Here is a 15000-nt window from a genome sequence, read left to right on the forward strand (position 1 = left end):
GCTTATGATAAGCCGTTGTTTGTTTACCTTCAAGCTTTGCGTGTGCCTGTGAAACAGCCTGTGAGCGCCTGCACACGCACATATTATGAACATCTCGACATGCGAAAGTGATCCTGCGAAAGTTGTTCACAATATTGATCATCCACAGAGTTTGTAATTTAGTCAAATGTTTACAAACACAAGCGCAGCCGTTTAAAGCTTATTTGTGGTGAATGATGTCAGAATTTACCGGTATTTTGGAATGGATGTGTGAATGCTCTTTTCCGGAAAATTTCCGTAACGTCCTCGCCTGTGTGAACAGCGCTTTTTTAAATATACCGGTAAAGTCGTTCCGGAAATTTTCCAGATATTTACCGGTATCACTGTGTGAAAGGGGCTAATGACTTGCTTAATTACTCTAACTTGCCTAATTAGCCTAGTTCAGCCTTTAAATGTCACTTTACGCCGAATACTAACGTCTTGAAAGATATCTAGTCAAATCTTATTTACTGTCATCATGGCCAATATGTAATGTAATGTGTATTTATATAGTGCATTTATTGTGTATGGCCATACACCCAAAGCGCTTCACAATCATGAGGGGGGTCTCCCCACACCACCACCAGTGTGCAGCATCCATTAGCATTCATAAAAGAAATCAGTGATTAGAAATGAGTTATTAAAACTATTATGATTAGAAATGTGTTGGGAAAAAATCTAGAAAATATACAAGGGGCTAATAATTCAGAAAGGATAATAATTCTTAACCATATATCTAAAAGTTATTGTTATCGTGATAACAGTATATATGTATCACAGAGAAGTGCAACAAATTTAATACATTTTATTAATGTATTATTGTTACATGCATAAGTTGTTTATCTACATCTGACTAATCAGATGAGGCCCTGACTATTTTCATCCCCACATCTCCAGTAGCTGAACCTAGAGCTGAAAATAAATACTAATACCTGAAGACAAGAGAGAAAAGTGACAGCAGCCAATAAAAATCTGAATTTCCACCAAGGTTTTCATTCATTCGTGGTGTTTTGAAGTCAATTTTTTTAATCAGCTCATAAAATATCTACTAAGTTTATTTTAGTATGATAATTACATTAATAAAAAAGTTAATTGCCTTTTTTTTAAGTTAACAACAATATTGCATATTTTCCCAGTATCGTTCAGCCCTAGTTTCAACTAAAGCCTAGTTCACACTACAGGATTTTAAACATCAGCAGATCGCTGTGCTGTTCACACTACATGACTTGACTTTGTGTCTTTTAATCTCTGTGGTGTTCACACTACGCAACACTCCGTGAACGATCCACAAGAGGGGGATCACACACTACATGATCTGACAACAACTCATTCCCCATCAGCTCATTCAAGCTACCAATCCACAGCCAATGAAAATTTGAGGGAGGAGTCGTCAGAAAAAGCTGAACTCTATTGGCTGCTTGTGTGCGGATTACATCACTGACAGCGTTTCAAGCTTTGGAGAAAGCATTTAAAAACATCGTCAAATCAGCGGATTAATCACTCATCTTCCAGTGGAGAGATACACAGAGAGTTTTTAATTTTTGTAATTTTATAACTCTTTGAAATAAAACGAACATATTTATAACACCCTGCCGTTTTCTAACTATCAGTGTATTTCTTTCTGACATTGTTATTTTTTTTATTACAAAACAGTAAAGAACTGAGCATTTCTGCCTTAAATTACCATATTGGTCAAAATGACTGCATGCATGTCTGATACTTTTCGCTGTGACTTTAAATGTGTGCATTTTCTTGCCTAGCAACTTCCTGCTAACATAGACAAAACTTTCTGATGGCAAAAACATCAATTTACTTCAGATATCTTTCAAAACAGCAGATTCTGTGCTGTTAAATAGCTCCTGTTTGAAAGTGAAAATGAAAGGCAAGACCTTTAAGTGTTTTAGTATCTTAACTACATATTTATAGGCTGTATTACCAAAAAAAATATTATATTTTTAGGGTAATGTGTCATTAAATATGATGCCAGACATTCAAAGCTTAATTTTAATATCTCAATAATAGCTTTGAATGTAAATATGTTGTGACAATATGGCGTTTCATATGAGAACAGTCAGAATGAGCAGTATGGTAATTCTAATAGTTACAGAATTCTAGTTTCACTGTTATTATAGTCTACTCTCATGTCTGTGCTAACGCAGAATGAAGCGAGTGCACCGATGCCCATTCTGACCAATCACAGATGTTTCTGCTGAGCTCCTGAACACACAGCCATTCAGCTCATGCTGATCTGCTCTCTCATTGGCTGCAGCTCGTCACTACATCTGACCACACGTGGGGTTGAGTTGGCCGACTGCTCTGGAATATTTAGCATGCTGAATGTTGGATTTCCGTCTGCGAGGTGTCGGCGACGCGTCAGCGAGCCTCGTTGATGCGTTGTTCAGTAGTTCACACATAAAGAGCGGCGAGCGCCGAGCACCCGCAGATTTCTTCCCGATCACAGCCCGATCTGTCGGCGAGCTCGTTAACTTCCAAATCGGGCTCAAATCAGGCTTAAAATCCTTTAGTGTGAACTAGGCATAAGCAGCAACCTCTCCCTCATGAAGTAAATTTGGAAGAAACTGAAACTGCAATACATCAACTGGCCACTAGAGGCTCCAAATGAGAGCAAATTTCAATAGACCCCATGTTAAAATGCCCAACTTTACAGCAAACAAAAAGGTGTTTACAGCCTGTTACAAAATATTGTTTTGGTGTATATAGGTTATATTACCTTTCATGACAACTGTGAGGAGGGTGAATTTATTCATAACCCATGCATTTAATTTATATAAAGCCGTTCACTGTCAGGTAAAAACCCAAGAAAGAATAAATGTAGTGCTTTATTTTTCTACAAAATATGGATAAAATTGATTATATAATGCAGAATTTTGAATGAGGCGAGGCAGTGGCGCAGTAGGTAGTGCTGTCGCCTCACAGCAAGAGGTCGCTGGGTCGCTGGTTCGAACCTCGGCTCAGTTGGCGTTTCTGTGTGGAGTTTGCATGTTGCATGTTTGCATGTGGAGTATGAGAGTGTTCTTACTGCAAAGGGATCAGCTTGTTCCCAAGAGATAGGAGCCCCCCAGGTGTTGAGCCTCATCTTGTCTGGCAGCGACTCTGGGACAGCCAGCAGGATGAAGCAGATGTCGGCCAGGGCGATGAGAGTGGCCACCAGCACCACCAGATTATCACCATAACTGGCTGACAGATATGCGCCGATGGCCGGGCTGGTGACCAGACTCGCTGCGAACGTCGCAGAAACCTGAAACAGTACACAGGCAAAAGAGAAAGAACTTTAGAGCATGTACAGGACACAAATTCTCCATGTCCAGACCTACACAGGTATTACTATAAATGGGGTTTTCCCCGCTTTTGTTTACACCAAAACGCACTGTGATGCATGTTAGGGCACATCGATCCAACAGGGGGCGATAATGACACACAGCCCTGTATGTTTTAGGTTTAATAAAAGAGCCACTCACGAGTCCGTAGGCTGTACTCCTCTCCCGCTCGTCTGTCACATCTGCGATGTAAGCGAAGATCACAGAGAAGGTGACAGAAAACGCACCAGACACTGATATCATGGCGAAATACCACCTAAAAACAACAAGAAATGCCAAACAAAATGAGTTTCAACTGAGACGGAACATTTTAACATCTTAAAGCCAGTGCTGCTCAAAAACATAAATATATTTCCATACTTTATCCTGTTGTTCGTGATTATTGCATTGTTTCAAATGATTATTGAATCATTTAAAAAGATTGTTTTGAGAGTTTGTGTGTGGCGTTGTCCTCATTTGTTTTGATGAATAAAAATAGCAATATTTATCATTCTTATTTACAATATAAAAGTAATAATTAATTTATTAAAAAAAAACAAATAAAGTGAATATACATGTTTGTTTTTATTTAATAAAACATGATTAAATTATAAGTATATATGTCATTGTTAAAATGACTGAAATAAAACATTGTAATACAATAAAAATCTGCTTTTTTATTTTCTATGGAAAATATTATTTTAATAAATTTTAAAACATTTTAAATTTATTTTAAAACATTTCAAAAATGTATATTTTAAATACATTATTTGTATTATTATTATTATTAATTACAAACATTTTTAAAATGTAAAATTAATAATAATTATAAGACTAATAATGATGATAACAATAATTAAAATATATTATTATTATTGTTATTATTATATTTCATTAAAAGCATAATAAAATTAAAAACAATAATATTGATAAAAATAATAGTAACAATAAATAAATATTAGAACTATTATTACTATTATTATATTTAATTAAAAACATAAAATTAAATATATAATAATAATAATAACAAAATTAAAATATATTTATTATTATTATTATTATTATTATTATATTTAATTAAAAAACATCAAATCTAATACACAATAATTATAATAATAATACCAATATAAAAATATATTTATTATTATTATTATTATTATATTTAATTAAAAATAATTTTAAAAATTAAACATATTAATAATAATAATAGTAATAAATATCAAAGTATATTTTTAGTATTATTTTATTATCATTATGATTGTTAATTGTGCATATTTAAAAAATCTAATTACATAAATGACACATATATTGTGCTTTTTTAAAATTTTCATAACTTTTTCATGACTTCTGAGGTTTTACAGAATCCCTGTAATATTTCTCTGATGTTTTTCACTATGTCGTGTACTCAGTGGTCTACGGTGCAATGTGTGGGTGTGTATGTGTGTGCGGCTCTTACCATGGACTGAGTCTCATCAGAGGTATTGGAGCGCAAGTGAAGAAGACGGTCACCAGCAGAAAAGAGCGTCTGCCCCACACGTCTGACAGAGCTCCAATTAACGGAGCGCTCATAAAAGACAGCAGACCCTGATGAACACAACATAGCACTAATCACCGAGACAGAAAACACCACAGAAGAAGAAGAGTAAATCTAAAGAGTATTGACCTTGACGTATGAGCGGGGGCAGGAATTAGGAATCTTTTTGACTCAAGACTTGTGGTCTCATGCACTTCCATTGATTTTTAGACGTTAAAAACGTCTCGTTCTTCTGCTAGATGTTGCAAACTTACATTTTCTTTTTCCTGAATACTATTCTGCTTTGTATGTATAGTCATGAACACACTTCAGTAGAGCAAGTAGTCTGTTAGTAGAAGTGTTTTTTTAATTCCTAATCATTTCTCTCACAGACGACTGAATCGGAAGTTCTAAAACAATCGCAAAAACGAGCGCACTTCTGCATTGGAGAATAAGGGGACAAGACATGCACGTCACTTGTACAGTTTTGAATAGGGAAAAGTGTAGCAGTCAATAGGCTCGTTTGAGGTGCGCCTCGCCTTGGCTGCATTGTAAACGAGAGCAGGCGTGCGCAGTAAGAGGAGGGCTCAAAAATTACATCAGAAGTCGGACACCTGCTGAATCTCGCTGTTTAGCCACCTGGAATCGTCACCAGTGGCGGAGTTCTCGTTCGCGTTTTTTATCGCAGACGAGTGACCTCATGAAAAAATATATGGTGATTTATAGTAAATATTATTGCATTTTGAACATGTTTTTTCAGTATTGGGTTATGTTTATAGTTGTTGTGATACCAGAGCAACTATAAAATTTAAATAGACTATTTTATAACATGGTTTAAAAGCACTACAGTATACATTACTATAGTATTTTTAATGTGGGAGTGGATGCAATAGAAATATCACAGAATTACAGAAGATGAACAGCTCATTAACTAAAAGGGTGTATTTAAAATATAATTCTGTATATTCAACAAACGTTAAAAGAATAACAAAATAAACAGCTTATACAGCAAGAAAACTTTCAAGAAACCTAATTTGGCTACATTATAAATGAAGTAGCCATAGCAAGATGCTTTTGAGTGACGGGTCATGACAAATGTTTGTTTGACAAATAAATTCTTTGGGGGTTAATTATATTGACAAGCTTATTAGGTCTATATAAACTGCTTTTACTCCAGCCAGACTAAAATAAACAGCCCAAGACTTTCTCCAGAATAAAAACTATTAGACTGTAGGAAAAACTGTGGAAATGTTCTTGGTCTATTAAATATTACTTTTGATTTCACATACATATACATATACGTGTATGTGTGTGTGTGTGTGTGTGTGTGTGTGTCTTGTTTACTACACCCTTTTCACTTCTCATATGAAACCACACAAAGATGAGGCATAATGACAAAACAGTCTCATTACCTTTGTATGTCTGAATATATGTGTGTATTGGATTGACTTTCATTGAATAACGCTGCATAAAAATTACAATACAAAATTCACACAAACATACAAAAAGTGAAAATGACAACAAACAGGACTTAAGACTGAGAGAGAAATAAAATACAGCACACACACATCCTAATGATTTATTAGTAACATTTAGTTATATTGGATAGGTCACGTTATGTTTTACAAAGATGTGTTTTGTTTTTGTTTGTGTGTAAATCTAAATAAATAACCATATGTAAAGCTCTTTATGACTTTTTTTTAATTATCAACGAAAATACAAAAAAAAGGTATTCAACAAATCCGCGTATCAACCTTAGTAAAACAAGATAATAAAGTGTAATGTGTCAGTCTCATCCAATCAGCATTAAGCTGTGTCGTCAGCCAGTCGTTTCCCATCATGCTTTTGGTAACGCAGTCTTTTGAGAGCAACTGCGGCCGACTGCTTAATACGAGGTACCCGCTTCGCGATCGCGAGAATTTTTTGGCGCACGTCAGCGAGGCGAAGGCGAGGTGGACACATTTCTAACCGGCATGCATCTTGCGGTGATCACCGGTGATCGATTCTGCGCAGATTTTGGCCAAGTCAAACGAGCCTAATGTGGCAAATGAAGCCCCGCCTACTAGTACAGGAGCCAATCATCGATCAATATAGACTGATGATTCTCCAGGGGGGCGACGCAGTGGCGCAGCACGATCGCCTCACAGCAAGAAGGTTGCTGGTTCGAGCCTCGGCTCAGTTGGCGTTTCTGTGTGGAGCTTGCATGTTCTCCCTGCGTTCACGTGGGTTTCCTCCGGGTGCTCCGCTTTCCCCCACAGTCCAAACACATGCGGTACAGGTGAATTGGGTAGGCTAAATTTTCCGTAGTGAATGAGTGTGTGTGTGAATGAGTGTATGTGAATGTTTCCCAGAGATGGGTTGCGCCTGGAAGGGCATCCGCTGCGTAAAAACTTGCTGGATAAGTTGGTGGTTCATTCCGCTGTGGCGACCCCAGATTAATAAAGGGAGTAAGCCGACAAGAAAATGAATGAATGATTCTCCAGTGGAGGCTCTCGCCCCAGACATGTGTTTTTATGACAGTTTCTGCAGCTTCATTATTATGAACCCACTGGGGTCGGCAGATGTGCTGGAATCTCAGCAAATATTTCCCAAGGTTTCCATATCGTTGGCCGTCATATGCCGTATCCTGAGCTGCTGCTGCGCTGGTCTTGAAGAAGTGGAGAGTATGAGACTGATTCCAATGACGCTCCAGGGACAGACGAGTCCTCACTAAGGCCAGCTTCCAGCCTCCGCCGCTGAGACTGCAGCTTTGCACAAGACGTTTGGCCAGCTGAGAAATTAAAATGGTCGTGCCCAACTGAGTCTGGTTTCTCTCAAGGTTTTTTTTCTTCACTCGCCTATTGGTGTAGTTTTTTTTCCCTCTCCGCTGTCGCCACTGGCTTGCATGGTTTGGGATCGGTGGAGCTACACATCGATGAATTTGCTCTTCAGTGTTTGGACTCTCAGTAATGACTTTAAACCACACTGAACTGAGCTAAACTGAACTGAACTTAAACACTAAAAACTGAACTACCCTGATCCAGTTACTATGACCATTTATGTGAAGCTGCTTTGACACAACCAACATTGTAAAAGCGCTATACAAATAAAGCTGAATTGAATTGAATATTTGCCTCACAGACATGAGAAATATATCTACTTACAGCTTAAAATGTCTAATTATAAATTAACCAATTACACTTGAAAACAAATGTTCTCTGGTTTTGTAATCTGTACGAAACAAACGCGAAGTCGAATCTGTCCTGTCTGACCAAATGTATTCCCGTTTCCACCATTCAAACACAAATCACATGACAGCATCTAACAGAAAGCCCACAAATGTGAAAACAAAGTTATTTTTTAAGAGATTTGCCATCAAAAAATTGGTAAGTACTTCAGAGGACAGGCGCAATCGGATTGTCATTATTCAGAGGATGATAATGTGTAACACATAAACAGCTATTAAGGAGGTTGGTGTCGTGATCTCGTTCCCTTCGAGTGCGAATTAACATGGGCAAAGTTTATAAACGAAACTTAAGAGACAGTTGCTGTTTAATTTCATTGGTGATTCCAGATACACTGAAAAAAATTATACAAAGATGATTCCTTGGATTTACTCAATTTCTTTACGTTAAGTGGTTGTAAACAATTTATTTGTGTTGAATTTAAACAAACAAATTAAGTTGAACATTATTAAATGTATTTGTTTGTTTAAATGCAACACAAATTAATTGTTTGCAACAGTTCTGCATGCAACACTTTTTTCAGTAATTTTAATCGTAAGCTTGGCAAACAGATTTGGAGATTTCGATGTTTCCCCATTCAAACAGAATGCCTGAGAGATGTTTCAAAGATGGCCACTGAGTAAAAAGACTTGCTTTAAAGGGACTTTGATAAAACACATCACACTCACATGCACACACTCACCTTCACCCCCTGAATCAGGCCATTTATTAAGAAGGTGTGTGTGGGGAAGGTCTCATGCAGAACCTACAAATGAAAATACACATTTATCAAGAATCGGCAGGGATCATGTCAAAATATTGAGATAAAGTATAAAAGAATTTATTAATTAAATAATTTGTTGTGAATGATTCAACAAAACAATGCTAGAAATGCAAAAGACTTCAATTCCTTTAACTACTGTTATTTATTACTGTTTATATACTACAATGGTATTTATTCATATATTTTTATTAAATAATCATATAATCTTTTAATTGGAGATTATATTTTAGCGCTTCATCTTAAAGTGGCAATGTTTCAGTATTATTCAAGTTTTAGCCATTTAACATCTTCATGGAATGTTTTAATTTTATTTCAGTTACTTGAATTATTCCTAAATTATTCCTACATATATATATAAACTTTTATATATATATATATATAAAATGAGGCGTAAATTATTAGAGAAATTTGTATTATTTTCAAAGGTTTCCCTACTAATTTTTAAAAGTGCAAAGAAAGTACACAGTAAGTACACAGTATTTCCTGTATTTTTTTCTAAAGAAAGTTTAATTAAATATTTTTCTTCATCAAGGCAAAAACAAAATAAATTAGTTATTAAAAAAAAAAAAAATATATATATATATATATATATATATATATATATATATATATATATATATATATATATATATATATATATATATATATTATTTGCTTTTTTTATTTTTACAAAATTAAGGGACCACTTAAAATTTTTAATTGTCTAAAATTATATTTCATTGTTTTTATTTTATCCTGTAAACTGCTGATGTTATTTCTTCTACATTTAAAATAAAAATATAGTCTTTTAGAGTTTTTCTTGCAGTGCTATGTTAAAACAAACATTTGTTTTGTTTTTCAAACCTATTTTAATTTTCTGAAAAAAGGTAAATAACAGTTTAGTCAAACCCAAACTTAGAAAACTCAGAGAAAAGAAATATGATTTTTATTATTAATATTATTTTTTTATTATTTTTGTCTTCGTTTTTTAAAATTTAATTAATTTTAGCATTTATATTATTCATTATTTTACTACAATTATTAATTCTGTCTCTTTTTTATCCTTGTATAAATTAATAAATATCTTCTTAAAAGTTTTTTTGTTTTATTTTTGTTTATTTTTAGTTTTGTTTTTTTTGCAGTATTTCTTTCCAGCTTTTGAACGCTATCCCTAGATTATACTCTGGTCTATAACGTTATACTGACACCTGCTGGTGTGTGGTGTGCACTGTATTTATCCTACTAAACAGGCACATAAATGTAACAATATATTATAATCGTATAATCAATAATCACAAAATAACACACATAAATAATCAACTTTAAAAAAAGAAGAGAAATTAGATTAGCTTACCGTGAGCATTGGTGTGGTCAGGAGACCCCAGGCGAAAAACTCTAGAAAGATGACCACAACAGCATGATACACACTGGGCTTGCCGATTCCCTGCTGGACCTGCAGCAGCACAAATACAAACACGGCCTTATTTTTAATATAAATGTAATATATATCGCCCATAAACAAAAACCAACTCTAGCAACCTTTTAGCTAATTGTGCAACATCTCTATCTCTGTTGGAGGTGTCAGTGTGGTTAAACAAACACTGTAGTATTTACTATAAATTACTCTAGTATATTCTCATGTGGGTGTCTAAGAGCTAAAAATAGATCTTGTAGCAGATTTCACAGCCTCTGATACTTTTTACCCTGCACTTTTATTTACATTTATTATTATTTATTTAGGACATGCGTTTTCACATTCTGAGTAAAATGCCTCATTATTCAGTTGTAAAAATGACTATAATTAAATCTAATATTCTTAATAATAATATATGATGTGTTCTTTAGAAGAGTGTACTTGCATTGTGATTATATTGTCATTCTGGCATCATATAACGAGTGGCATAAAATGTCTTAAAATGACGATAATAGTGTTTATCGCAATATATTTTGGTGCAATATATCGTACAACAAAAATATTTATTGTGACAGGACTAAAACTGTATTCAATATATAATATATATATACAGTAAATATAGCAGAAAAACAAAATATTGCAATGTTCAATTTTTCCAAAATCGTGCGGCCCTAAAGCAGCCTTTCCATTGCACACGACATTTGGACACGACTGTCGGATTACGCCCCCTTGTGGCAGTCGTACAGAATTTTCAGTTCTGATGTGCACCATGGAAGAAGCTGTTCTAAATAAAAGCAAGAGTCTATATTCTCTGTGCGCTCATCATGGTTGAATAAATAAATGAATACTAGAAACTCTTATACTGCGTTCACACCAGACGCGGAACGTGCGTCAAGCACGAGTGATTTACATGTTAAGTCAATGCGAACGCACGAATAGACACCCTGTGGTGTGATACACGTGAATGTTGACGCTCGAATTTGAAAATCTGAACTTCAGCGAACATTCGCATCGCGTTAACCAATCAGGAGCTTGCTCTTGTGGGGCCGTGATTATGACGAATCACCTTTTGTAGGTCACCGGGCAAACTAAAGCCCTGCCCATCACGCGAATGAAGCGGATTTGACGCGCGAATGAAGCGAGTAAACTCAAATGTCGCTATTTACGCGCGAATATCGCGATTTATAGGCACGTTCTGCATCTGGTGTGAACGCAGCAATAGACCAATAAAAATATTGGAGGGAATGTGGAGACAACATAAAAATATTTATTTGTATTTCTTTATTACTTACATTTATGAATAGAAATGTTTTTTTTTTTTAAATATAGAGTTTTTCTGATTTAAAAAATAACCAAATAAACTACTATTTCTCATCTCGCGCACATAGACCTGCTTAGACAACACTGGAATACATCGCATCCGGTCGGCCAGTCGCATACAGTCTACTTGCAATATTTCAACGGATCCGAATTTTTCGCATACGCAGATGATCGGAACTCCACGCAGCTCCCGCACTACTCTGCATTGGAAATGAATGACGGTCTGTCGCTTGTCGTGTGCAGTGGAAAGGAGGCTTAACATCGAGGCTGAAATTACATATTGTGCAGTCCTATCAGGATATGAGACTTGTCATTTTTTATATGATCAGGCTTTCTGCAGGTCTCTTCAAATCAAATTTAGGATCTTTTAAAACCCTTTTAGGGGTGACACTGTGGCTCAGTGGTTAGCAGTGTCGCCTCACAGCAAGAAGGTCATTAGTTCGAGTCCCAGTCAGTTGGCGTTTCTGTTCTCAGTGTTTGCATGTTCTCCCCGTGTTGGCGGTGGGTTTCCTCCGGGTGCTCCGGTTTCCCCCAGAGTCTAAATACATGCGCTATAGGGGAATTGAATAAACTAAATTAGTCGTAGTGTATGTACTTTGAGTGTGTACGGGTGTTTCGCAGTACTGGGGTGCAGCTGGAAGGGCATCTGATGGGTAAAACATGCTGGAATAATTGGCGGTTCATTCCACTGTGGCGACCCCTGATGAATAATGGGATTAAGCCAAAGGAAAATTAATTAATTTAAGACCCTGGACACCCTGTGTGATATTTGTGTCACATGGCCAGTGTAAATGAGCTCATTGACATTCCTCTGAGACCCACTACAGTGAAAAGAGCCAAATTCACAGCTGAAAAGAGTCGAGTTCAGAGTCTGCACAAAAACAGTCCTGCAGGATGTCATGGTTAACGTGCGCTTTCCTGTAATGCCTGATAAAAGGCAAAGGGATTCAATTACATTATTTAATTAATCCTATTGGGACATAAAGCACAGATTAGGGCTGCAGGGTGCTGGAAAAACATGACATTGCAATATTTAGTTTTCTCTGCAATATATACAGTTGAAGTCAGAATTATTAGCCCTCCTGAATATTTTTCAGCAATTTGTGTTTTAGGGAGAGAAGATTTTTCAGCACATTTCTAAACATAATAAATACAACTGGCGAATAATTCTGACTTCAACTGTGTATATATGTGTGTGTGTATATATATATGTATATATATATATATATATATATATATATATATATATATATATATATATAATTTTTTTTATATTTCCCAAATTATGTTTAACAAAGCAAGGAATTTGTTTTATTTTGGCTAGAATAAAAGCAGTTTTTATTTTTTTTAAACCATTTTAGGGTCAAAATTAAAAGCCCCTTTAAGCTATTTTTTATTCCGATAGTCTACAGAGCAAACTATCGTTATACAATAACTTGCCTAATTACCCTAACCTGCCTAGTTAACCTAATTAACCTAGTTAAGCCTTTAAATGTCACTTTAAGCTGTATAGAAGTTTCTTGAAAAATATCTAGTCAAATATTATTTAGAGTCATCATGACAAAAATAAAATAAATCAGTTAGAAATGAGTTATTAAAACTATTATGTTTAGAAATGTGTTGAAAAAAATCTGCTCTCTGTTACACAGAAATTAATTATAAAAAATTATATTTACTATTATTATTATTATTATTATTATTATTATTATTATGGGGGTCAGTTTTCAAATTACATGTATGATAGATTATGAAGAGAATTATCTTTTTACTCAATATAATTTTTCATTTTCAATAAAAAAAAGAATATATATATATATATATATATATATATATATATATATATATATATATATATATATATATATATATATATATAAAATTTATAATTTAGGAAAATGACAAGGTAACGTTAAATAGTTTAGTGTTTTGAAGAAGGCACAGAATACACGTCTAAAATGATTATCATTTTAACATTCTTTCCCTAAACATGCCTGCACATCGTGATAAAATGACATCACAGACAGTAAGTAATAAATAAATAAAAATGAATGAAGATTTCTGCATCCCCATGACAACAGATTGCGCTCGTGGAGGCGCACGTGCGTAGATCCATCGCTGTTGTGAGCGGGTTCACGTGTGTTACGTAATAACCAACAGCAGCGGCGTTTCAATCGGCTAATATTGTAGCATCCGTTAGCATCACCTCACCTTGCCGAAAACGATCGATATAATCGCACGACACGTATTGACACACAATGAAAATTATAATAAAGGCCTCAGGCGACATTTAGAAATACATTAAACTCCAAAGCAGCGATATGAACCGTGTTCAAACATTAAAACTGTGATTTATCAGCTAGCCGATGTGCTACCGTACGCACTTATGTACAGATAATATGACTGAAACGTCTAAATATGCGTGTCATACTCAAACATCCCACGCGAATGCTAATTTTTAAATGCTTAAATTATATTTAGACAAACTACAGTAGATGTTATCAACACAAAAACATCGGCCCGCGGATGAATGGATGAATGAATGAGCTCAATGGATGTCAATGGTATTTCGAATTTGACATGTAACGTTAATGTAGTAATATATATTTGCGGATAAATGTACATTTCCTACCGGATTGTCATGCTTCATTATGATCCTCTTGACCAGCACTACTCGGCTGGTGTGTTTCGGGTCTTTCTCGCCCTGGGCCATCATCATCTTCATCGCCATTTCATCATTACATCTCATGTGAGTTACATAGAAGCCATCCTGCTGGGTGCATATCTGCGCTCCGCCGCCTCCTTCCAGCTTTACCGGCGAGAAAATCAACCGTCCTGTCGGCCGAGGGTCACTTCAGTCCGTCACAACGCTTATTTACATCCAGCCGAAAACAACAGAGTCACTGCACCGATAGAGATGATGCTGTCGGTTCCGTTTTTCTCTCCTCCGCCCGCTGTGTGTGTGTGTGTGTTACGTGGTAAAGCCTAGAAGGGATACAGCTGCGGATACTCACAGCAATATTTCATATTTTTGTGACAACAATATTTACTGGGAAGGTTAGGCTAAGGGTAAACGTTAATAAAATGTTATGGGTAATTTAATAAATAATATGAATAATATTATTGTTTTTACATTTAATTTTTATCAGCAGTTTAATAAAAAATATGTATAATTATTGATTTTACATTAGGGGTAGGTTAAGGGTTGGGGAAGGGGTAGAGGTTAATAAAATGCAATTTAATGGGTATTTTAATAAATAATATGAATAATATTTGGTATAATTGTTGTTTTTACATTACTGTGAGGGTTGTGGTAAGGGTACAGGTTGAAACAAAATTGGATGGGTAATTTAATAAATAATATGAATAATATTTGGTATAATTAATGCTTTTACATTAGTGTTAGGGGTGTTTAATAAAATACAATTATCGATAATTTTTAAATAAAATAAATA

The 15000-nt window shown here is 35.1% G+C and overlaps 2 protein-coding genes across 12 annotated transcripts in view; one reads left to right on the top strand and one right to left on the bottom strand.

Moving 5' to 3' along the window:
- slc71a2a (solute carrier family 71 member 2a) overlaps positions 1 to 14458 on the bottom strand; it is a 27372-nt gene extending 12914 nt beyond the window's left edge. For 2 of the 3 annotated variants that reach the window (XR_015500692.1, XM_087270022.1), the window contains exons 1-6: positions 14178 to 14458; positions 10169 to 10267; positions 8755 to 8817; positions 4792 to 4919; positions 3498 to 3612; positions 3059 to 3277 (exon numbers count right to left, since the gene is read on the bottom strand). Coding sequence is in view for 1 of the 3 variants with exons in the window: in XM_087270022.1 (XP_087126148.1) it covers positions 3059 to 3277; positions 3498 to 3612; positions 4792 to 4919; positions 8755 to 8817; positions 10169 to 10267; positions 14178 to 14294 (741 nt within the window). In the remaining 2 variants the exon portion in view is untranslated. Of the gene's footprint in view, positions 1177 to 2555; positions 3278 to 3497; positions 3613 to 4791; positions 4920 to 8754; positions 8818 to 10168; positions 10268 to 14177 lie in introns of all 3 variants that reach the window. The other variant, XR_015500693.1, reaches the window with a different exon arrangement.
- The window catches only part of zmp:0000001301, a 25339-nt gene continuing 23947 nt past the window's right edge, over positions 13609 to 15000 (top strand). For 2 of the 9 annotated variants that reach the window (XM_087270019.1, XM_087270017.1), the window contains exon 1: positions 13617 to 13668. The gene's annotated coding sequence lies outside the window, so the exon portion shown is untranslated. Of the gene's footprint in view, positions 14110 to 14213; positions 14471 to 15000 lie in introns of all 9 variants that reach the window. The other 7 variants (XM_087270013.2, XM_087270014.2, XM_087270020.2 and 4 more) reach the window with 7 other exon arrangements.

Source organism: Danio rerio, chromosome 10 (genome assembly GCF_052040795.2).
Source record: "Danio rerio strain M-AB ecotype USA chromosome 10, GRCz13ab, whole genome shotgun sequence".
In the NCBI taxonomy this organism is placed as follows: domain Eukaryota; kingdom Metazoa; phylum Chordata; class Actinopteri; order Cypriniformes; family Danionidae; genus Danio; species Danio rerio.